Consider the following 22,647-nt stretch of genomic DNA (forward strand, 5'->3'; position numbering starts at 1 on the left):
CTCTTTCCACCTCAGCCTCCCCGGTACCTCTTACCCCTCCTCCATGTTCTTTCTTGCGCCCTGTTGCTAACTCTTCTCCTTGCTATGTCCATTCCAAAAATGAAGAGCAAAGATGACATTGCTGTCACATTTTTCCTTTTTTCTTCAAATCTACTTTGTTGAAAGCTCTGCTACTAAGCTTTCCACAGCAGGTTGAACCCACCAAACTGTACTTGTGGAAGAAGAGATGCCCCCAGTACTGCCAGACTGCAGGTGACTTGCTTGGAAACGCTCACCTGTGGGTTTCTGTGAGCACAGCTCCAACTCTGATCTGAAGAGTATGAACTTGCATAACCAAGTCAGCATTTCTTTTCATGGTTTCAACAATCATATTTATTCCTTGGTTTAAAAGGTTTTGGTTCAACAGTTTTATAAACAGACTTCACAAAATGTGCAATATTTATAAACACAGTTCTTAGTTACAGTAGTAGTAAGAATCTTTACTTTCATCATAAAGTTCACTTCAGTTACGCAACACAAGGTTGGTTTTGTTCCCCCTCTTCTCCATCCCCTAATTGGCACTTCATTGTAAATTGAAGAAACTTTAAAAAGACAAAAAGTTAATCTAAGCATGATGTTATAAGCACCTTGCCACAATATTACATTCTGCTAAGGCAAATTTTTGTTTTGTAAAGTCGGATTGTGCAACTTGAAGACCTATAAAAGGTGACAGAAATGCCAGCCATCTCCTATAAGGAACAGGCCTTCATTTTTCCTTCAAAGTTTTCACCCCTCCGCACCCTCCCCCTTACAAAAGTACAGCTGATAATACAGCAGAATATACCCCTTACAGGGTGAAAGTAGACAGTAGACAAAGGCTGAAAACACAGTACATAACAGACAAAATTAGACTAATCTTAAAAAATTTAAAAAATTAAGAAAAAGGAAAGGCAAAACAAGCAACAATGGAATTTTTCTAGTGGATGAGGATTTGGGGGCTTCATAAATAAGTGGAAAATTACTAAAATAGTTTGCTATACAGTGTAAAAAAAGCGCAAAGTGTTTTCCAGTTGACACCTAAGCGCTAGATGCAACTTTGTAGGAGTAAGTATTTGCAGGCAGCTTTGAGCTCTGCTCGGTACAGGCTTTCCAGCAGGGCAATGCTGCCAACAGCAGAAGAAATCCACCCAGTAAGACACAAAAGCCACTGAAATAGAAGGCAGTGTCATACTCCTGCGTCCAGTCATAAAACCAACCTGAGGGTGAAAATAAGAAAGAAGTGCATCAGTGAGGAGCTGAATGTAACACAGCACTGTAAGTTACAGAAAGATCACGAACCACTATCACTACCCACCCACCCACACCCCAAAAAAGGCCAAATCTAAGATGCAGTTTGACCACTTAGACATGAAATGTGCTTTTCACCAAAGCCAAAACCAGAACACAAGCAGCTTGGCCAGGTCAAGCGAAAGAGGCTTTGATTTTTGTTGAAGATTTTAATTTCTTCTTTCCATTGTTATTAGGACCAGCTAGAACTACTCGCGTGCAAATTAATTCTGTCTGGTCCTGACAAGATCACGTTCATTTTATAGTATCCACCTTGACCTTACCTACAATTGGTGGTCCAAGGCTATTTCCAAGTCCAGCAAAGAACATCAATATCCCATACGCGTGAGTCAGCTTCTCAATTCCAACAGTCTTTGTTGTTACATATGGAAAAATTGACCAGTTTCCAGTCAGAAAACCCAAAATCCCAGAAAGCATCGCTAATGTAAGGTAACTTTTGGCAAATGGAATTGCAAACAAGGCCGCTCCTGTCATTAGTAAGGTAACTACATATAGATATAAAGTGTTAACCCATTTAAAATCTGCCAGTATACCTAAAGTAAGTTTGCCAACAGCGGTCATAATGCCTATAATGGAAATAAGGGGCACATGATAGTCTTCTTCATTAATGTTTGCACTTCTTGCCACATCTTCCATGAGCAGAGAAGGAGGAAATCCACCAATATCAAAGAGCAAAATGGCAACAAAGAGAGCTGAAAACACTTTGTTCTTAAAAAGAACCACAGTTTCTTCCCAGTAGTTCAAATAGAGCTGCCACTTCCTTTTGGCGAGTTGCTTGCAGAAGTTTGTCTGTTCTACAACTTTCTTTTTGTAAGTGTCCTTCTCATTTATATTTATTGAGCTTAACACATTCTTATTTAAAATGCTATCCTGTTTGTAATCAGGCATATTGTTTGCACATTTTTCATCAATGTAGCCCTTTTCAAGGATGCTTATGTTTTCTTCAATAGTCTTTTCTTTTTCATGGTAAACAAAATATTGATCCGGGACTTTGTCTAAACATGTTTTTTCTGCTGGAAGGGAATCAGACGACTCCAATGGTCTCATTAGGCTGCCACATGCTAATATATTTAGAGACAGTGCACCAACTATTAGCAGACAACCATCCAGTCCATATAGATCAATAAGCTCTCTTTGCAATGCTGCATATATAAAGAGTCCAACACTTGAGCCTGTAAAAGGAAGACAAGATCAGTTTAAACTGAAGAACTGAGAACATTCTTCAGCACTAACAAACTTCTGTATTTTGGCAGCTACAAACACACTGTCATAGGAATGGTCGGTCATTTGCGCTCTTCTCCTCTCCCCCCAGTCTAATGAACTGGTAAGTTATCATCCCTTCTGGAGTTACAGCTTCTTTATTGAGTATGCACAAAATAAAAAGCCTTTCAAAATATCTGAATGATTTATGGTGATTAACACTAGCAGACACTTTAGAAACAAGTATGATCAATACTACATGTGACGAAAAACATCAAAGAGCTATTAAGCCATGGTTCTGACACGCTCTCACATACATGTATCTCTTCAGGTACCATTTTGAGTTAGCACAGTTAGAATTTCACACACCAACATTTTCCCCTTTCTCCTCCTCACTGCCACCTTCCTCCTCTAAGGCAGGAACAGATCAGGAGTTCACCAAGAGCCCTTCTACAAACAGCCCTTGACTGCTTGGTGTTTAAGGAGGGGGGCTCACATGGTGTGAGTTTACTCCAAAGGCATCTATGAAGCTCTGCAGGGCCAAACATGCATTTGAGAAATTTGGCTATTCAGAAGAAAACATTGAAAAGTAAGCAATTACAATGAACATAAGCATTTCATGCAATCCCACCAACTTAAAGAAAAAACTCTCAGCTGAAGTGAGCATAGGTCAACGGATGTCCACTCACAAACACAGAGCATTGGTTTTTCAAGTTAATTTAAAGACAAATTTTAAATTTAAATGATTTGCTGAAGACTTTCTCTAGGTTATAGTAAAGCTATTTATACACTTCAGTGCTAAACACAGGAAAAATAATTACAAAATTCAGACTTGTTTTGCCTTCCAGGTACTAAAATTAACCAGCGTTTAATAACATCAGGCCTTACAGCAAGCTACCTGGAATCCCAACAAAAGCCACTGAAAATGATTCCAAGGAACATTTCTGCAGAAGTTCCCCTTTATTCTGCTGGTGTGGATCTGGCATTAACATCTCACAACACTGACAGCACTGAGCAGGCCTCTCCTCACTAATCACTACTCAAAAAAACAGATCAGAGAAGAGACTCCGTACAACACAGAAAGCGAGGCATGGGACACCAGCCTTCCTCAACGATTCCTGCTTGGTCCATTAAATTAGCAATTCCTCTTGGTGTAAATGACAACATCCCACAAACTAAAGACCCAGAGAGAGGATGAGAAAGACTGCTCAGCATCCTTCAGAGAATTTTCCTTATATTATCAGACATTCATTTTTCTAGGATCCCTTTAACACACAAGGACAAAACGGTGGGATGAGCTTTTGGAAGATTTCAGAATTTAGTCTCCTTTTAGACTGGAAAGGAAAAAATATTTAAAATGTAAGCCTAAACTTCAACTACTCCTATAAAGGTATAGCTAATGTGAGCTTATGGTGATCCAGCATTTGTATCCTGCATCTCCAATCCCTTTCTCGCCTCTGATCTCGTGTAAGAAAGAAGAGGGAGAAGAGAACTCTATGGAAAGTCTCCCCTTTTGTTACCCACAGCATATAGCCCAAGCTACTCACGAGTCTGCTTTCGTTTCAGCAAATATCCTTTTCTCATCTATATGGATAACCCATACCATACACCTGCAAGTGTAGTCACTAGTTTATCTGAAGCCTGATTGTTCATTGCTACTGATGTTTTGACTTAAGAAGTACTTCAGGAAGTAAGTGAGAAAATATAATCTGGGTTTTTATTGCCAGGGTAAGGGTAGCTGTAACAGAGTTGAAAAGTTAGAGAGAATGACAATTAGAAGTCATACCTGTTGAAATCAGACCAAGCGCAAGGCCTCTGCGTTTGTCAAAATACTGGCAAGTGATGGTAACTGTTGCGGTATACAAAAGGCCACATCCAAGCCCTTGAGAAAAAGAGTTAAAAACAAAGCATGCAACACACTCTGGAAAATTCATGCCCCTTTTTATTCCCCAGATAACACAGCAGTGTACCCTGGGCACAGAGGTACCGTTTATCTCTGGCTCAGCACCAGCCACACCGGCCTGGCACTGGCAGGGCCTTGAGGCTGCCGGCGCTGTCCCACCTCCCCCCCCCGCCCCGCCCCTGGCTGCAGAACCCACGGGGAGCTGGCTGGGTCTCAGGAGCTCACCCGGCCAGGCTCCGTGCTGCACGGAGGGGTGACAGGGCTTTCAGCCCGGGGGCTGCCCCAGAAAGCAGCAGGGCTGTGCCCTAGCCAGCGCACTGCTGGGTTCCTGCTGGCCTGCGACAGTCGGGTTCCCGACACAGCGAATCTGAGAAACCACCCACAACAGCCCTCTGCAGCACAGCGGGGCAGGTCACCGCCTGCCAGGGGAACAGCACTGTCATGCCTTTAGCTCAGCGGTTTAGGTGCAATCCAGTTATGCGGAGAACAACAATGCTCCCTAATCATCCCTAATTTATCAGATTAGAATGAGCACATGGCAGAACTCCTGAAGAGATGTTATTCCTTGAAGACTGACACTTCATGCCTGCAGAAGACCTGCTTGATTCCACCCCTTAGGTAAAACCTCAGCTTCTCCATGTCTAACAATTGCATCAGAGAATAAACTATTTTCAAACCCTGACAAACATAAGCATTGCTTTTATCTTTCAACTACATGGTAATAGCCTGCCTGTGCGACACCCCTCCCTGCTCCAAAGTAAAGCATTCCTTGATAAATCAAGTCCCAGACTACCTCTGCCCCTGTGAATCAGTTTCCCATTTCAGATTCATAAACCAAGACTCAAAATAGTAAAGATTAAGTCTCTATATGAATCACAGAATGGTCGGGGTTGGAAGGAACCTACGGAGATCATCTAGTCCAACCCCCTGCCAAAGCAGGGTCACCTACAGCAGGCTGCACAGAACTGTGTCCAGGCGGTTTTTTAATATGTCCGGAGAAGGAGGCTCCATAGCCCCTCTGGGCAGCCTGTTCCAGTGCTCCGTCACCCTCAGAACGAAGAAGTTCTTCCTCATGTTCAGACGGAACTTCCTCTGCTTCAGTTTGTGCCCGTTGCCCCTTGTCCTGTTGCTGGGCACCACTGAAAAGAGTCTGGCCCCATCCTCCTGACACCCACCCTTAAGATATTTATAAGCATTTGAAGGGAAGGTGTTTCTTACCAACAACAATTCCATATGATATATATAGAAAGTATATGTTGGGTGCAAAACTGCTCATCATGAGGCCCCCAGCCACCATAAAGCCACTGAAAATTGCTACTGGCCTTGCTCCAAAAGATGATACGCATATACTGCAGACAGGACCTAAAGGAAAAGCAGGAAAAACATTCATAGTAAATACTAGCACCAGTAAGAACTTCTAAAAAAATCTCAGTCTATGGAAATGTTTCTTGCAATAATTATTTAAATATATAATCATATTACACAACAATTCAGAGTACTCATTTTTATAGGATTCTTTCGGAGAGTCACTTATGAAAACATACAAGATCAGGCTTGCAAGTTTTTTGCTCATGGATAAACTGACATCAAGGCCACAAAATTGTACCAAGGCTGGGATGGAGACAGCAAGCAAAACACTCTTTAAACACAGGATGCATACTAGACTGCAACACTGTCACTACACACCTAAGGACTTGTACAAAGGTTCTGAAAAGAATCTTCCTCTTTAGGTACAAAAGAAAAAAGAATTTGGACCATCAGCTAGGCTTTAACCAAGAGAGTATTCTATGACAGAGGCCAAAACCTGTGTTTCAGAAAAGATAGCATCTGTATTCATCGTGATATGAGATTTATAAAACTGAAATGGCAAACAGTAACTTCTGATCATAATCACGGTAAGAATGCCACCTGGTGCTTAGATAGAGGAAATATCTGCTGATATACCAGACAAAGGCAAGCAGTACTCTTCCCTGATTTTCTAGGGAATTAAATAGCTGCTAGTTAGTACTCTACCAAATAACTGTTTGCTACCTATCTTGGTTTCTACTGTAAAACTATGGAAACTAAAAGACATTTACTGAGAAGGTCCAGAGCAATGTTCATGAAGTTTGAAAGAGGTTTGTCCCTCTCTTTCCACCCCCAGAATTCCTTCGTTGGTCAGCTTTTCAAAACAAGAACAAAGTGCAGGCAACATTCGTACTCTGCCTCTACTCAGCCAGTTCTTCTCTCAGAAGTTGTAGAACAAGCACTTATTTTCAGTTTTGTGACCTGGAATACACCTTTTAGTCTGAAGTAGCGTGCAAGCTTGGTGCCCTGCATAAATAAGCAACCAGCAAGAGACTTAGCTTGCAAAAGATAATCTCTCATCCGAAACCCCACAGTTACCAAATGTTCACAGATTTATACATTAGCCCCAAGATCCTAAATTCAGCAACTCTGAGATTAGAAGTTAGATACACAGATGAATGACCTTTATTTAAAAACTGACAAAAAAAACCCCAACTGTCTGCACCTTTGTATCTCATTCTCAGTGATACAGAAACACTCCATGGTTGATACAATCTGCAAAAGCAGCAACTTTGGAGTCTGTTGGTTGTTAAGGTTGGTCCTCCCTGACTCACACAACTGAGATTCCCAGCAGATGGGAGGTGAGCCCAGAAGGGTGATCTGAGGTGAACAACAGTTGGAGCTGAGGAGGGTGCTTGCCTAGGTTTGCAGACAGGAGCTAGCAGCTGGGAATGTAGGCAAGGTTTTCCTGTGGTTACCAGCCACGGGACAAGCAGTTCTGGCAGGCAGGAGCACAGATTCATTAGCAGGTGAAACGATTCTCAAAGGCAAGGCAGGTTAGAACTTTTGTCCTATGTAACAGCCATCTGCCTAGGGAACACTAAGGGAAGCGAGTCTGAATTGGGACTTATCCAGGCAGAGTCCAAGTTAAAGAATAATCGAGAAAAATCTTCTGGGGAAGTGGGGTTTATTTGGATTTCGGAAATGATGAAAAAGGAAGATGTAAGCACTCACTGCTTCTCAGGAGCCAGCATGCTGTGGGAGCGAAAGCTGGCCAGAATAACTTGAGCAGAGTAACTTGCCAAGAACAAAAGCTGAGAGTGTTAGATCATTGCTGATTCTTAGAATTAATTACTAGAACAGCAAATTACGATCGATATGTTTCCTAAAACCATGGAATTTAAAAATACACAAAGGATTGAATCTGTATTACATAAAAAATTCTTCTTCACTAAAAGAACACTAGGTAGCGATAACAGTTAATTCAATTAAGCAGAGGAATTCACACTCTTTCTATTCTTTATTTCTTACCCACTACCTTGCTAAAAGAAACAATACTTCCCTTCCACCCGCTCTCTGTATTTCAACACAGCTTCTTTCAGAAGGTCTCTGTCCAGCCTGGGTTGGTGGTACCGGTACAGACTGCACTGATCACTGCCAGAGGATCTGAGGTGAAGCAGGACCCTCTAACCCCAAGCCAGAACAAGGGAGACACAGAGCTGAAGAACGTGTCTTCATAATCTGACAAGGACACTCTCCTCTGGAACACCATCAAAAGCATCTCTGACAGGGTCCAAGGAGACAGTCTTCCAGCTTCTACCACTTACAAAAAATAATCCCAAAGGAAAAAAGAAAGTACAAAGAGATCTTTTTGCTCTGAGATGGAAAACAACCTGCACAAAACTGAAGAACCTGCTCCAATAAGATCAGTAGTAATGTGACATCTCACACAGCAAGAGATCTGGCAGTGCAGCAATGGCCTGGTTTATAAGAAGGAGTGCCAGTAAAAGTATTAAAATAGTTATTAGAGGTCTCCGGAATGAGAAGAAAAACAGCTCCATCTTCCCCTTCACACTAGGCCCTGCTTTCACACTCCCCTCATCATACTGCCAGAACATTAAATCCACGAAAGAAAACCCGCATGCCAGCTAGCACCTTTGTTCTTTTCCCTGCCTGCTCACATTCCTTCTTGTTCTCCGTTTCTCAAAGAGCTAGCATTTTTTTTTCCAGCAGGCACAGTACCTTTGGTTTTTACCATGGTATTTGCACAGGACTTCACTGTACACAAACATGTTATTCTCTACAAGTAATTCAAGCATAACGGGTTCAAGGCAGTTAATTCTGGTCAAACACCCAACTGTCCCAGAGTGGGACTGAGGCTTGCTCTCTGAAATCCCACCCTGTGGATTTTATTCAGAAAGGATTTTCTGAAGAATGTGAGAGTCTACATACAGCCGCATAGGAAACAATTCTTCAGGCAGTGTAAGGGTTTTCATTGGTTGACTTTCTTTCAGAAAGATCCTTCCACTGATAGTGTATTTCTCATTGTAACATGAACAACATAAAAATAAAATCCCAGTGGCAATCCTCAATAGTAAGCATGACTTTTAAGCCAGAGTTTTGTTCAGTTTGCCAAGCAACTCCAGGAGTTAGCACTAGTATTACAAAAATATTTGGAGACATTGATAAATATTTACCTCTTTCACAAATGAAATCCCTGGGGTTTTTTTCCTTTCAAATGACGTATCTTAAAACTAGACCAAACTCTATCAAAAAACGATACCAGCCCCATTTTATAAGAATGACAGCTAACGCTAGGAAGAAAACCATATTGTTCTGAAAGACCTAAAAGCCAGCACAGGGACAGCTACCGCTCTTCTGCGCACAACCTGTCACGGCTTGGCAGCCAGCAATACAATTGTCAGGCTCTGCAGAGGAGCTGTCAAGAAGATCCCTAGACAAAATGGGAAGAAGCAGCAGAAAGAAGATGGCCTCTCACAGTCGATCTTCACGCACAGAGACTAAAGAGGAAGAACTCCTAGGAGGAATCATTTGTACATTGATATTTTCCTTCAGATTTTTTTGAATAGACTTTACCCTCAGTGAGACACAGATGTGACAGTGAGTCCTTCCTGACATAACTGAAAACTGCTGCGATCTTCTGACCTCATAGCAAGTACAAAGCTGTTTTGTTTAATGGACATCAAAAACTAACACTCTCTTCCTCAGTCTTCTCACATGAAGAGAAAAATTCTGCAAACTAACGCTCCCTTCCTCCACTTGCTCATCTCTAGGGTCCTCCCTCCTTCACCTCACATACACACAAAACCTTTTGCTAAACAAACAATACCGGACAACTGGGTACTTTTTCTTATCGCCTGCATTAATCTGACCCACCCTACTTGTTGGTATCTGTCCGAGCCTGTTGAAACCGTAGAGCGGCAGCAATGCTCAGCTCATGGAGCGTACGAAAAATTCACTGGACAGAATGCAATAATATTTTTTGCATATTAAATGCATTGCTAAAACCTGGTCATAATAAATATAATATTTTTCAAGTGTTTGGATAAGAATATAGATCAGAAAAAGCCTTTTTACACTGGACAGCAACCCACTCCCAGCTGATTGAAAAGACTGCTCCTTTTTGATGAAGTTATTAAATGAACTGGGCTCCTCTCAGGAGCAATCTTTGGGACACCCTTTCCCCTCCCCATGAACTATGCATAGATTCCATAGTTTGCAGTGGGCCTTATCCATGTGCAAGCTTTTTGTTCAAAAGCATGTAGAGGTTTTTTCAGAGTTATAAAAATATTGCTTGAAAACACAAAATCAAGCTTTATAAACATTCACCACTGAATGCTTCAGACCAGCAGAAACTCCCAGTTAATTTATCAAGACATGCCTTTCTGGGAAGGATCTTCCCTTTGTTCTTTCTCCATTAACAAAGGAGAGTGGGTATGGGAGGCGTATTCCTGGCATCTCTTGCTACGCCAAATACTGTGAAGTCAACTCTTACTACAAACAGCTGTGGTGCCAATTACATGCGCCAAAGTCTTGGTCTGTTTTGCTTTTAGCAAGTATAACATGGATCAAATTTACTTTCAGGCTTGAAAAGGGTGTTAAATTAAGAACACCTGGTGCAGGAGAAACACACGTTCTTCAACAACGTAATAAATATCCTCCTCTGGCCTGTTTTAGTACAGGAAAGATGCTAAGCTCTTTCAGTTACTTCCTATGCAACAAGCCCTACATCATCCGTGGAGCCAAGTGCCACATCTACGCCACCTGATATTTTACAGGAGGTCTCACCACTGCCCTGTACAATAACACTGATGCTTTGCTTTCATTGTTTTAGGCACATTTCTTCCAATACACTGTCAGGCCATATCACAGGAAGTTATAACTCAAGTCATCCTGCAAGGAAGAGATCAACCAGGTCCCTGTCCCATTCCCTGCTCCAGCTGATGAGCTGAACAGTCCAGCTCAGGGCTGAACACTGGCCTTAGCAATGCTGTCTGTGCTGCGAGCAAGAGAACAGAAATCAAACACCAGGCGGCTAGGAAATTCATCTCAATAAACAAGGTGCTGTACTGGGTTTCCATGTCTCAAGTCTAAGTTTAGCTCTTACGCAAGTCAGCAGTAAACACTGTAGAAAGGATACCAATAGAGCAAATGTGAAAGGATTCGCCAGCATCAGCTACTCCAAAAAATGTTTAAGACCACATGTACAGAGGGAAGGGGACAAGACACACAGAACCTTTTTCTGTGCCAGTTGGCATACTTACAAGGACATTTTCTTCCTTTTGGTGAAATTACAGTACTAATATAGCAAATTCACTGGGCCTACCTTCCACTGTTACAGAAGCTAGCTAACACGATTTCCAGTGCTATCAATGAGAAAAGCCTTCCATATGAAAATGGACACTAACTTATTTCATGTATGTAGCTGCAGATCTACCACAACTGCCATTCTTTCTCCAGTCTGGCATCTACTGCTTCAGAAAGGTGATGATAAGTCAGAGAGGGCTCACAATAGAGTCTTAATGGCTCTTCAGAAGAGCCTTAATTGAAAGAGCGGAAGTCTCTTTTATCAATGGCAAAAAGACTGTATCAAGGTACAGGCTTAAAAGAAAATATAGAAGTAATTTGATTGCAGCCTCTGGACGTACACCACGCTAATTCAGGGGCACTTCAAAATATACCACTTAAAGATAACATAATACATCAGCTGAAAACTAAAACTAAGCAACTTGTATCATAAGATTACATACTTCTAAGGAGGCAATTAACTACTGAGAAAAGTTATGAGAGACGGAGAATGCACTAAACAAACATGTTCTTAATCAAATGAGAATTATAATATTTTCTGCATGCAATGGGGATTGCTTTAAGAGTACAAATACCTGAAAATATCTCTTTGGATAACTTTATCAGAGGCTGGAAACCAGAATAAAGGAGGAGAAGAGAATGAAGAACAGATACTAGAAGAGTCAACTTAGGAACAGTAAAAGGCAAGGGGACTACCAAAAGGCTTTGGGGTAAATCTGTCCTGTTACTAGCATTGCCACATGCAATATTGCTGCTGAAATAAGCTTGCCTGGGGAGATTGTTAAGTTATTAAGTTACAGATAGTATCTTTTCACATACATGAAAATACGCTAATTTGAAAAATGCAATTAGCCTGATCATCTGCTTAACATAGGCTATAACACACAATGGTCCCACCTGGCCTGTATTACTGGAAACTGTAACAGCAGAAATAAAAACAGAAGCAAGTTCTCTTTTCCTGTGTTCACGAAAAGGGCCCAACTTTGCAATGCATTATTTCAGTCGTTTTGCACTGAAAGCATATGTTCTTTACACTTGTTTCTAGGTCTGAAAAAGGCCTGCTATGAAAACTGCATGAAAAGTTGTAACTTGTCCAGAGCATTCTAGTTTTAGGTGGAGGCTGTGATACTTACAGTGTCCTTCCAGCAAGTTTACTTTAAGTAGAGTTATCATTAAGGGCAGATCCCACCTTGATAAGACAGTGGGATCTTCCATTTCAGGTAAAGCAGGGAACATATATCTTGTTTTCAGTCAACTCCTATAACACCAATGCAATTAAACGGCCTTCACTGTACTTTTCTTTGAAGGCACGAAAAATAGGAATTATTATTAAGCTTTCAAATCCCAAACTGAAAGAATAAAAGCACACTGACAGACAACATTCCTCCTAGCCCATCAAAATTTCAACTTAATCATTCGAAACGAAAATCAATTACAATAGCACCTTTTGTTTGTATTATTCAGTCACAGAAGTTTCTATTTGCTCTAAAGCACACTACTGACAATCACTCACAGTGGTAAGACAGAGGACACTCAGAAATCTGGAAACGAGCGTGGTGTTAACATACGACAAACAGGGCTGAGGCTCCTGTCAGAGGGGTGAGCCAGAGACTTCTGGTCTCCAGGGAGAGGGTTTTTCTTCACCTTTTCTCTTGCAATCCCCTTCTGCCTAGTTTTTCTTCAGTAACAATCTTGTTTAGCCTTTTTTCCCCCCATTTTATTCTCTCACTCAAGTTTATTCAGGTCTTGATCCTGTAATAATAGGAGTTAGTGCCCTTAAAACAGGAAAACAAAATGTACGATGGAAGATCAGTCTACAGTCCTTTGCCCTCTCACACCTTGGGACTGAACATAGTCTTCTCGTGGTTAATGGTCCACGTACCTTTACCCACTTATGTTCTGCCTAGAACATAAAACCCTAACACAAGTGTGATACCAGTATTTGTCCCGCTATAGTGTCATACAAAGCAGTGGTCTTTATTCAGTTCTGTATCACTATTTGAGCGTCAACTGTCTTTTAAGGAGAGGTTTCCTCAGAATCCTGATCTGCATTTTGTCCATTAAGCTATGTAATTGCTTTTGCCCATAGCAATTTCTCTGCTGACAGGCAATTTTTTCCAGATTCAGCAAAAAAAGAACAGTTCCCATGGCGAATCTTTGAAAAGAAGAGTTAGTGATATTACCCAGGACAATAACCATGCTCGATATCAGAAGAACAACAACAAAATGGATCTTAGGACTTGCAAAGTGGTATTTTATTTCCCTAAAATCCTGCTGTTACTCTCCAAGTGACAATGTCTTACTAAAGAAAAGCTTCCAGAAAAGTTGCTTTATTTAATGCTACTGTTATCTATATTCTAGGTTTCAAAGTTAGTTTTTTCTCGAACAGTGGAAAAGAGTCCTCACCTACCCTAACTGGTGGGTTTACTTTTAGAGCTGAAAAATGAGTAATTGGTTTATTTATTGACTTTTTTTCCCTTAAAGCACTTCAACCATTTCAGACTAACGGTTTGCTCTGATTTTAAGATACTAATGCAACTGTTAGTCTTAAAGCCTCATTAAAAAAAATAATCCCATCAACAAATTTACCATGCAGTTTCCCAGACCGAGCTTGTTTTTTTTTATTCAAATACAGTCATTTTGAATTTTCTGATTTTTATATTGCTGTTTTACCTTTATATTGTTTTACTTTATGTACAGTGGAACTATAAATGTAATCTTCTTACCCATCTTGACCTAAAACAAAAATGCAGCATCCTCATTCTATCATTTGCAGCTGCCTTTAATATAATTCCAAAAGCATACACAGATGAAAGCATCCATTAGAAAGAAATGTTTCAATTTAAGATAGGTACTGCATCTGCACTTACTGGCAAGCAATCCGATTCCATTTGCTAGTGATCCAACCCAAGCAGTCTTGCCTTTCCCTTCTCCAAAAGCATCCAGCCATTCTAAATACAAGACTCCCACCGCCAGTGGTGATCCGTAACACAAGAACTGGGTAAAGAAGGAGACTACAACAATCACCCAGCCCCAGCCACCATCTGGGGGTTTCTGAAACACCATCTTGTCAGATGAGTGCAGATGTACAGGCAGAACCTGTGTAAACAAAAAGCAAACAGAACAGAGCATTAGAAATACAACTGACCTAGGTTTGCTAATGCATGTGAGATATACAGAGAAGGACACATTCAAACAGATGTTTGTTTCAACCATCCTTGAAGAAATATGTGTAAAACTGCACACAGGCAATGACAATTAGTTACCATTTAGTACTTCTGGCTCTGCTGCATAGCACAGGAACAGTACACAAAGCATTAATAAGTCATACGTACATCAGCACTGTATTACAGAAAGGCGGAACATGTTATTTTCTGAGCATTAATAGGCTTTGTGAAGACCTCAGGCATTAATATCTGCCACAGTTCAATGAGAGAACCACATGGCCACCAGCTGTTAAGCGCTCAGCTATCCTCAGTGAAGCATATAGGCCTGAAGGACAAGAAAAGCTACAAGTATAAAATAATCCAAATAAATAATTCGGGATTTAAAAAAAAAATCACAAGTATAAAAATACTAGTTAAAAGTCAAAAAAAAAAAAAAAATCTCTACTTAGTTGTAACCTCAGCATAGTACCTTGCAGTTTAGCAAGGTGTTTGTCACCAGACAGTGTACTCTGGCAGGGGCAGGCCAAGAGGAAGACTGACATTCGGGAAATAGTAACAGTTCAGTATTCTGTTCTGCCAACAAGGTGATGTGTAGAGGAGTGATGCATCCAAAAATCACTTTGTACATATTAGTAAGTGAAGTGAGTTCTAAAACTGTATACAGGTGTTGGCTTATATGCCAAGACATGACAACATTAAACACGCACATAAAAATCTCCTATAACCTATTGCAGCGCCCACTCTCTGCAGTTCGCACACATCATCCACCCCAAACTGGCACTCACTTCTTGGACTCCATAAATACCACCTCACTCCTTTGCATGGCAAGATCCATCACCTGCACAGCTATGGCTGTACATAGCTGACTGTCCTCACGCCTTCTCAAGGCTAGTTCCTGAATGTAGGGACTGATGCCTTTAACATCTAGCAAAGACTTTAGAAGTTTCCAGGCTAAACTGCTTTGGAGTTCAGACGACTCCAAAGATACGTGAATCCCTACGCACACAACTAACCTGCCCTCCCACTCTACAGGGAGCAATCTGCCGAGGTGATGATCACAAAACCCATGTTCTGCTCCTGGCTCTGTCACTAACCAGACGCATGATTCTCAACAATTTTATTTCCTTTACCCTGTAAGACAGAAACAGATAAGATCTTACCCTGTTTTCTTCATGAAACACTCTCAAGGACCTTCTTCACACTACAGCTTACGCGTTAAGACTGCCACAGTAGCAGTTCTGCTTTGGGAGACCCCAGGAGGCAAAGCAGAAAAATAAACATGTCTCATTGCCTGTTTGGCTTACAACCCAGAGGAGATGGAGTTCTTCAGCTTTTCAGTGAAAAGAAAAAAGTTACAGCTTTATGAACACAATGGTGTAATTGAGTAGACAATAACAGAACTGCCATTCAAGCTCCCTGTACTCATTGATCAAGCAATTTGTAAGAATTTGCGCTGAAAACTTGAAGAAAGCTGCAGTATAAAATTTTGAGGAATAATTAATATAGAGACATGAAAAAAAATCCAGTTCTGGTTTACAGACACACTTAAACGTCACTTTGAGGGTAGATACTTACAGATGACGACACCAAAGTCCTTCAGCTCCCTACAAATGTACCTTCAAGTGGCAACACTACCTGCAGAAAGAGAGCAGCAAAGCGAATTTTCAGCTGCAGTATCACTGCAACCGTGAACACAACTCTGAAAAAGTGGTGTCTTCACATGAAATGTTTTCTTTTTAACATTTTTTTACAGGAACTTCAGAAGTAATCAAGTTATCTCAGTGGAGAAATACTGATTCCCCCCTCAGTTAATTAACAGCTGACAGCAGCCTTGAGCTCCAAAATAACAAAAACATAGTCTACTAATGTAAAATCAACTTTGATGTTCTAGGTCCTTTAGGAGTGATTTACAGTTTTAACATACTGACAGTCCTTCAAGATACAGTATTTCTAGTTACAAATGTTACAAAGTTATACATTTCAGTTACAAATGTAAGCTCTCATTTATTTCCCCAAATGTCTGATAAGTGTCTCTTGATCACATCAGAAGCAAGGGTGACAGCTGCGATACAGAAATCATACCATATTGTAAGGCATCAAAGCATTAAAAAGCTGCTTATAGGCACTTTCCTACAACAATAACCTTTATACAAAAGGAGATCTCCATATTTCTACACAAATATTTAAACTATACGTATACAGTCACCAAAAGAACTAACATATGCCTCTCTCTGTGCATTAAACAAGCATCACTTGACTTGTTTTGTCCCTGACTGGAGTAAAAATGGTGGAAATAAAGCACAGCTTCAAGAAAAGACACTTCTACTGAGACAAAGCAAGGAAGTTTTCAGTAACCCACTAAAATATTGGAAATAGTGAATAATCCCAACGTGTATTTATTTAAAAAGTAATCTTTAGAAAACAAACACATTGTAGCTGTTATATTGATGCTCTAAAATTTGGCACAGAGACAACTCCAAGTTCAGTTCTACTATTCTAAATATTTGATGGGAAGGAAGAGAGGGCGGGGTAGGAGACGAAAAACGTTTTTATAATCTTAGGTCATGTAGTCTTTTCTAACAGAAAGACTAAAAAACCAAACCAAACCTTTGGATCAGTTCCTCATCTGCTGCAAGACTGCACAGCTTCATTGACTTTAAACAACTGCTCTAAACTTACGGCAGCAAAAGAGCTGATCCCCTACATCCCAACGCCTCCTATTTTGCACCACAGATCTCTTTTGCACCTTTTAGCTAAATAACAGGAATTTAGGTAGCAAAAACATCTCTGTTTTGTAAACACTTCAAGCCATTTACAGTCTGCAACTGTCAAGCAAAAACTGAAATCCACCATCACTTTTCCCTACAGAAATCGCCCTCAAAGTGAAAAACAGATCTACAAAGTCCCAGAGTTGTTTTCAGCAGCCAGCATGACCCAGCTTTTTCTTCACTTTCTAGCAGTTTGCTCCTTCACCTCACACCACTGTGTGCCTATTACCTAAAATAAGGCATATTTTCTAACTTCCCTGAAGGCACAAAGTTCTCCCGAAGAGAGCACGTGAGCAGAGCCCTGTGCTAGGCGCCTGCTCCCCAGAGCCCTCTGCTACGATACATGGTTAAAGATGTCCCAGTCAACCAAACTGCTGCTGGGACTGTGCATACCGATACATCTGGTATTGGTACATTATTTCATGCTTCCCTGAAAATGAGAAGTTGTAGTACAAACGATTAGTAGCACAGACAAGAGCCGATAGTGGGAACTAACCTTTGCTACTTCCAACACTGCCTGCATGGGCATCAAATCTGCGCACCAACTTGGGAGGGATCCAAAGCGCCTTTTACTATGTTTTATCTCTGTGGAAGAAGGACGCAGACTGCACAGATACACACGGTCATCAAAACAAAGAAGCAGAAACACACAGAGAAAAGAGCACTTCACAGTGGTGTTTTATCTTGGAACCAGCCAGGAAGACTTGTGTGATCCTGGAAAGAGACAAACCACCGTGGGCTTAAGATTCAGGTGGGAACCGCTTCACAAACCCTAAGGATTTTGTTTCAGACTCCAGGAAATGCAGTCACTTCAAAAATACTGATATGGAGAAATGAAGCATAAGGAATTAAACAGTAACTTGAAGTTTGGTCAGAAAAAGCTTTTCAGTGAGTTGTACTCACTGCGAATAAGAATCAGAGGAAGAGAGCTGCTTGATGAAAGCCTTCACCAACAACAACAGAAAAAAACCCTAGAGAATGAACTGAACAACAAGAGTTTTAATGTGGAGAGAGAGAGGTGCCTGGCTGCAACTGTTTTCTTTTATCTAAGCAGCTTTATCACAGTTTCGAGCTCTTTTTCTATAAATCTTAAAAATTGGCTTAAACATGACAAAGGAGCACAGAAAAAGAACTGGTCTAAAGAACACAAGTACGACTGAAATGTTAGCCCTCAGCACAGAAACTTGTATTAATCTGTGGCAGAGAGGAATCTTGAGAAAGACAGCAGCACTACGACTGTGTCCAGTTGGTTATTTGTGCAACTGAAGTCTGGGTAAGTACGCTGCTTTCTGCGAGCAGCACATGGCTGCAAACAAAGCCGATGTCAGCAGAAATCACTGTATGATTAACACTCAACTATTCCAGCTTTGCAAGGCACTGGTACAAATTAAGACGGTACCAGCCAGAACGGTAACATCACTCATTTTAAGTTGAATTACTTTGCACGTAAATTTCTATCTATTTTTCAGGCAACCTTCTTTCAATTGTCATCTGAAGTTTCTGCTACCCTTAGCTTGCAAGAAACACCTAGAGCATTAGAGCAGCAGTAATACATTACAGCTGTTTTTAACATACTCATTGGATCCAAGCACCTGCATAGGTACTGCCGTGATGGCATAAGCATTGTATTAAATGCACTGAAAAAGACACATCGGTACTTTGACGACATCAGACTTTAACTCACATTCTAACTACAGTAGCTCCCCACGTTTAAATATTTGTCCAAGTTCTTTCACACTGAAGACTTATTTCCCTCTAAGTTCTCAGCGCTCAGATCTACCCGTTTCTCCTGCTCCTCTACCTTCCCTTTTGTAAGTCAAGCAAAAGGTTCACCAATATAAGTATTTCCTTCCATTTCTGCCCGACGAAAGAAGCAGCATGGAGTTTAAAACAAAACGCCAGAACAAAACTTACTGATGACATAACCACGTTTTTCCATTGTGCAAAATAAGCTCACATAACGCAGCATCACCCAGGGCAGCACACGAACCAGCCAGCTTCGTACAAATCTGTCAGCTCAGCAGAACCAGTCCTACCTGTTTCCAGAGCCTGGCTGCCCCCGAGGGGACGGGAAACCCCCCCGAAAGCATATAGCTGCCTGTCGGACACTCGCACGCACCCGCACAGACAGATGGAAGCCCGCGCCGCCACGGACCGCCAGCCAGCTTCATCTACCAGAGCAGAACTGCTCTGCAGAACGAGCGTGCGGTCTGCGTCGCCGTACGCATCGCGACCCGCGACGGCTGCCCTTGGCGTCTGCTCCCTCAGCAGGTCCTCGGCCAGGCCCTCCGTGGGGATGGAGGGGCTCTTATTGCCCCCGGCTTGCCTCGCCTCTCCCCGCGGGATGGGGGCCAGCCCCCGCCCCCGCCGCAGAGGGACACGCCACGCGTCGACGCCTTCCACCTCCAGACCCGCTTCATCCCCACAGCAACGCGCGCCGAGAGGTGACTGCAGGCCGCCCTCGCCGGCCCGACGCCATGCACGCGGCGAGACGGGGTCACACCACGCTGACCCGCTGCCGGGCACCCGCAGCCTCCGAGACCGGCACCCACCCATGCCGACGGGCGCCTGCTGCCCCGCGCCCGCAGCGGGCATGACACCGCCACAGCGCTGGGTGCCCGCCAGATGCCCACGGCACCCACGAGGGACACAGGAGCCCCCGCAGCCCGCACCAAGGGGTGCTCGCAGCAGGCACCTGGGGGAGACGTCGGCGGGCACCACAGGGGACGCAGCCGCCCTGGCGGGCACCGAGGGGGGACGGCAGTTCCTGAGCCGGCTCCTTTCCCCGAAGCCCGGGCGCTGCGGAGGCCCCTGCCGAGCCCGCTCAGGGGCACGGGCCCGGCCTGCGCCGGCCGCCCCCCGCACCGACACCCGGGGCCGCCCGGCGAGGCCTCCCGCCAGAGAGCCGGGCCGCGCCGAGCTGGGTGGCGGCGGACACCCCACCGCGCCCCACGCCGCTCCCGCCGGCCCGGCCCCTCGCCCCCCTCCGCCGCAGCCCCCCGCGGCCCGGCCGCCCCCGTTACCTGCGCCCCGCGGCGGCAGCAGCAGCGGCGGCGGCCCGTGGGGTGGGGGGCAGGAGCCGCCCCCCCGACGAGCCGGGGCAGCTCCGCATCCCCGGCGCGGTGCGGCGGGGCGGGGCGCGGCCGCGGCCGGTGCCGGCACGAACCGGTTGTGGCTCGGGAGGGGGGGGAGGAGCCGCCGGGGGCCGCCACCGCCTCCGCCCGCAGCCCCGGCCCGGCCCCCGCTCGCCCCTCGGCCTCGCCCCCCATCGCGGGCACCGGCCTCGCCGCCTCCCTCCGCCCCGCTGCCGCCGGGGAGAGGCGGACTCCGGTCCCCGGCGGGGGGTCTCCGCTGCCCGTGCCCGTCCCCCGCGGCTGGGGCCCGGCGCCGAGGCGCAGCCGGCAGCACGGCCGGCCCAGCCCGCCCGCTCAGGTAGGCGACGGCTCGCTCTCGGGCAGCGGAGGCGCCGCCTGGACAGGCGGCCCGGCCGGAGCCCGCGTTAGGCGGGAGGAGGGAGCTGTCAGCCCGCCCGAGCTCAGCCGCCTGCAGCTCTCACCCATCGGACCGCAAAACCGGGGCGAGCACTCGGCGAGTGCCAGGCTCTGCTCGCGGCCGCGTGCTCAGCGTGACGGCTCGGCCGCTCTCTCTGCCCGACCAAGCCGGCGCAGGTACCCGCACAAGCTGCGGGTGGAAACGCAAACATTCCCGGAGCTGAGTGAAATTCTGAGCACTGAAATATCCCCAGAGCTAGAATTCTGTAGAAACCCCGGCTGTTTACAGCCCGCGCAGTTCCTACAGGTATGGCACAGATCCCCCTTCAGACCTGCTCCTCCGTTCAATATTTACAAAGGTTCACAAACTTCAAGTATCTTTTAGGGTGCCTAGATCCACCTCACAGTGTTCAGGCAAATATTAAAATGAATACTTGCTGCTGGAAGGACTGACAGAAGAATGATACAAACTCCAGACTCGGATTTCTAAGACATCTCTGAAGTGAGAATGTCTCAGCTGGCACATGGCTTAATGTTGGGTGTCTATCTCATAATAAAAAGGGCAGCCAACTGAAAAGCAAAAAAGAGAACGGGAACTGTCAGAGCTCTAGAAAACTGGTCAAGGGAGGGCAACGGAAATTAATGGCTTTTAACCTAGAGAGAAGGCAGAGGAGAAACATAATAATATTCTTCAAGAACTATAAGGAGTTATTGCAAAGAGAAAGGGATGAGTTGTTCTGCATACACATTAGATAACTAAAAGAGGTGAGTGGCCTGAAACTCCGCCAAGAGACATTGCTTTAGACATCAGGAAAAGCAAGGCCATCTTGGTACTGGCAGAGATTTCTTTGGGAGAGCGTGGCATTTTGGGAACACACGTGCACTGGGTTGCTGAAACAAGAAATGACTGAAGACAGCTGCCCAGATAGTAAACAGCCTCTGTTTACTTTGATCATTTCTTAGGCTCCAGGGCACAGGAGCCTGAAAATCAACAGGCTAACTGAAATCTTTCCACAGCCACACAAGAGATGGCTGGAAAACAACTATTCTGAAACAACTGTTCAAGACGCGCTGTTTCCTACACTTGAGTACAAAACTAATGAACACAATAAAACCTTTTTGCATACAAGTGCATATAAAGCTCCAGCTCCCATCACAGTGCTTGATATAAGTGTTTTGCTTTTCTGAACTCCGCACAAGCTTAAAAACCAATGTTGCAATCCAAAATTAAGCACAGGACATTTCACTCTAGCAAAATTGGTTAGAAGCATCCGAAAAAACAGTGAAGAAGAATACTCGTGTATTCACAGGTAGTCATTAGACTACTTGCATACAACAAGCTTAGAGTTCATAATGGTTTATCGATACCGGCACACTCAGAAGAGTTAACATGTATCGGTTACAGCATACACTGAAATACACTGGGTCTTTATGCAGAGGAAGCAGTCCTAGCCGGATGCAAAGTGACTCTAGATCACAGGCAGCTTTGAACCCAAACAAGAAACCACACTTGAGAATAAAATGCACTTTAAATGAATACATATTGATTCTAATTGCTTTGCTTTAACTTCTCTGGATGCCTTCCTGATGACAAGTCCTCCACTTTTAATTAACTCCGCTTTTCATATGAACATGCCAGTCAAGCGTGTACCATAATTTTGAGAGGGCAATCTTGCTGGCAAGAGACAGACCGGAGAAAACAAGCCACAGAAACAAAAGACTAGAGGAAAGAATCCTTCCTTCGTGTGTCCCTTGTCCTTGGTTTCATAACAAGCAACGCAGCTCCCTCCAACTCTAGATTTCTGCTTACTCAGCCTACAGTATTTCGGCAACTGCCATTTGGCTTAGATTTCAAATCACTGATTAATCTTCTCTTCACTTCAGAAACCCTTCCTACAGGGCCTTCAAAGGCAAGCGAATTATAACGGTGCCATAGCTGCATCTTTCAAAGCTACGCTTTGGTCCCACACACCACCAGAAGAATTCTTAAACCTCTACTTCAAAATAGAAAATGAAGGGAAGCAATGAATAATGCCTACAAACCCCTCCCTCGCCAGCCTCTGGGGTGAAAGAATCCAAAGGATAAAGGTACTCACGTAGCTTGGCCAGGGATGAGAGCAGCACCTAGTTAAAATGTTACCTTATTTTTGGTGAGCCATGGTTGCAGGATGTGCAAT

General features: G+C 43.8%; 1 protein-coding gene across 9 annotated transcripts; it reads right to left on the minus strand.

Annotated features, from left to right (window-relative positions):
- Nucleotides 1-361: 361 nt before the first annotated feature.
- Nucleotides 362-22,647, minus strand: SLC16A9 (solute carrier family 16 member 9). Of its 9 annotated transcripts, none has more exons than XM_075423056.1 (9): nucleotides 20,003-20,098; nucleotides 17,476-17,584; nucleotides 15,787-15,846; nucleotides 15,225-15,342; nucleotides 13,915-14,143; nucleotides 5,648-5,791; nucleotides 4,313-4,408; nucleotides 1,590-2,498; nucleotides 362-1,235 (listed from the first exon to the last, which is right to left on the minus strand). In XM_075423056.1, exons 5-9 carry the CDS (start codon nucleotides 14,108-14,110, stop codon nucleotides 1,057-1,059), a joined length of 1,524 nt encoding a protein of 507 aa, XP_075279171.1. In that variant the 5' UTR covers nucleotides 14,111-14,143; nucleotides 15,225-15,342; nucleotides 15,787-15,846; nucleotides 17,476-17,584; nucleotides 20,003-20,098; the 3' UTR covers nucleotides 362-1,056. The 9 variants fall into 9 exon arrangements, with proteins under 9 accessions (XP_075279171.1, XP_075279170.1, XP_075279173.1 ...); XM_075423055.1 differs by having other exon boundaries at nucleotides 17,476-17,693; XM_075423058.1 differs by lacking the exons at nucleotides 17,476-17,584; nucleotides 20,003-20,098 and adding an exon at nucleotides 22,611-22,647 and having other exon boundaries at nucleotides 15,787-15,842.

This window comes from Opisthocomus hoazin, chromosome 6 (genome assembly GCF_030867145.1).
Source record: "Opisthocomus hoazin isolate bOpiHoa1 chromosome 6, bOpiHoa1.hap1, whole genome shotgun sequence".
Taxonomy (NCBI): domain Eukaryota; kingdom Metazoa; phylum Chordata; class Aves; order Opisthocomiformes; family Opisthocomidae; genus Opisthocomus; species Opisthocomus hoazin.

Coding starts and splice junctions, on each gene's coding strand:
- SLC16A9 (XM_075423058.1), bottom strand. CDS start 14,110: ATGGTGTTTCAGAAACCCCCAGATGGTGGCTGGGGCTGGGTGATTGTT. Junction 5,792..13,914: donor TGGAATCGGATTGCTTGCCA/GTAAGTGCAGAT, acceptor CTTTTCCTTTAG/GTCCTGTCTGCAGTATATGC. Junction 1,236..1,589: donor CCTTGGACCACCAATTGTAG/GTAAGGTCAAGG, acceptor TTTCACCCTCAG/GTTGGTTTTATGACTGGACG.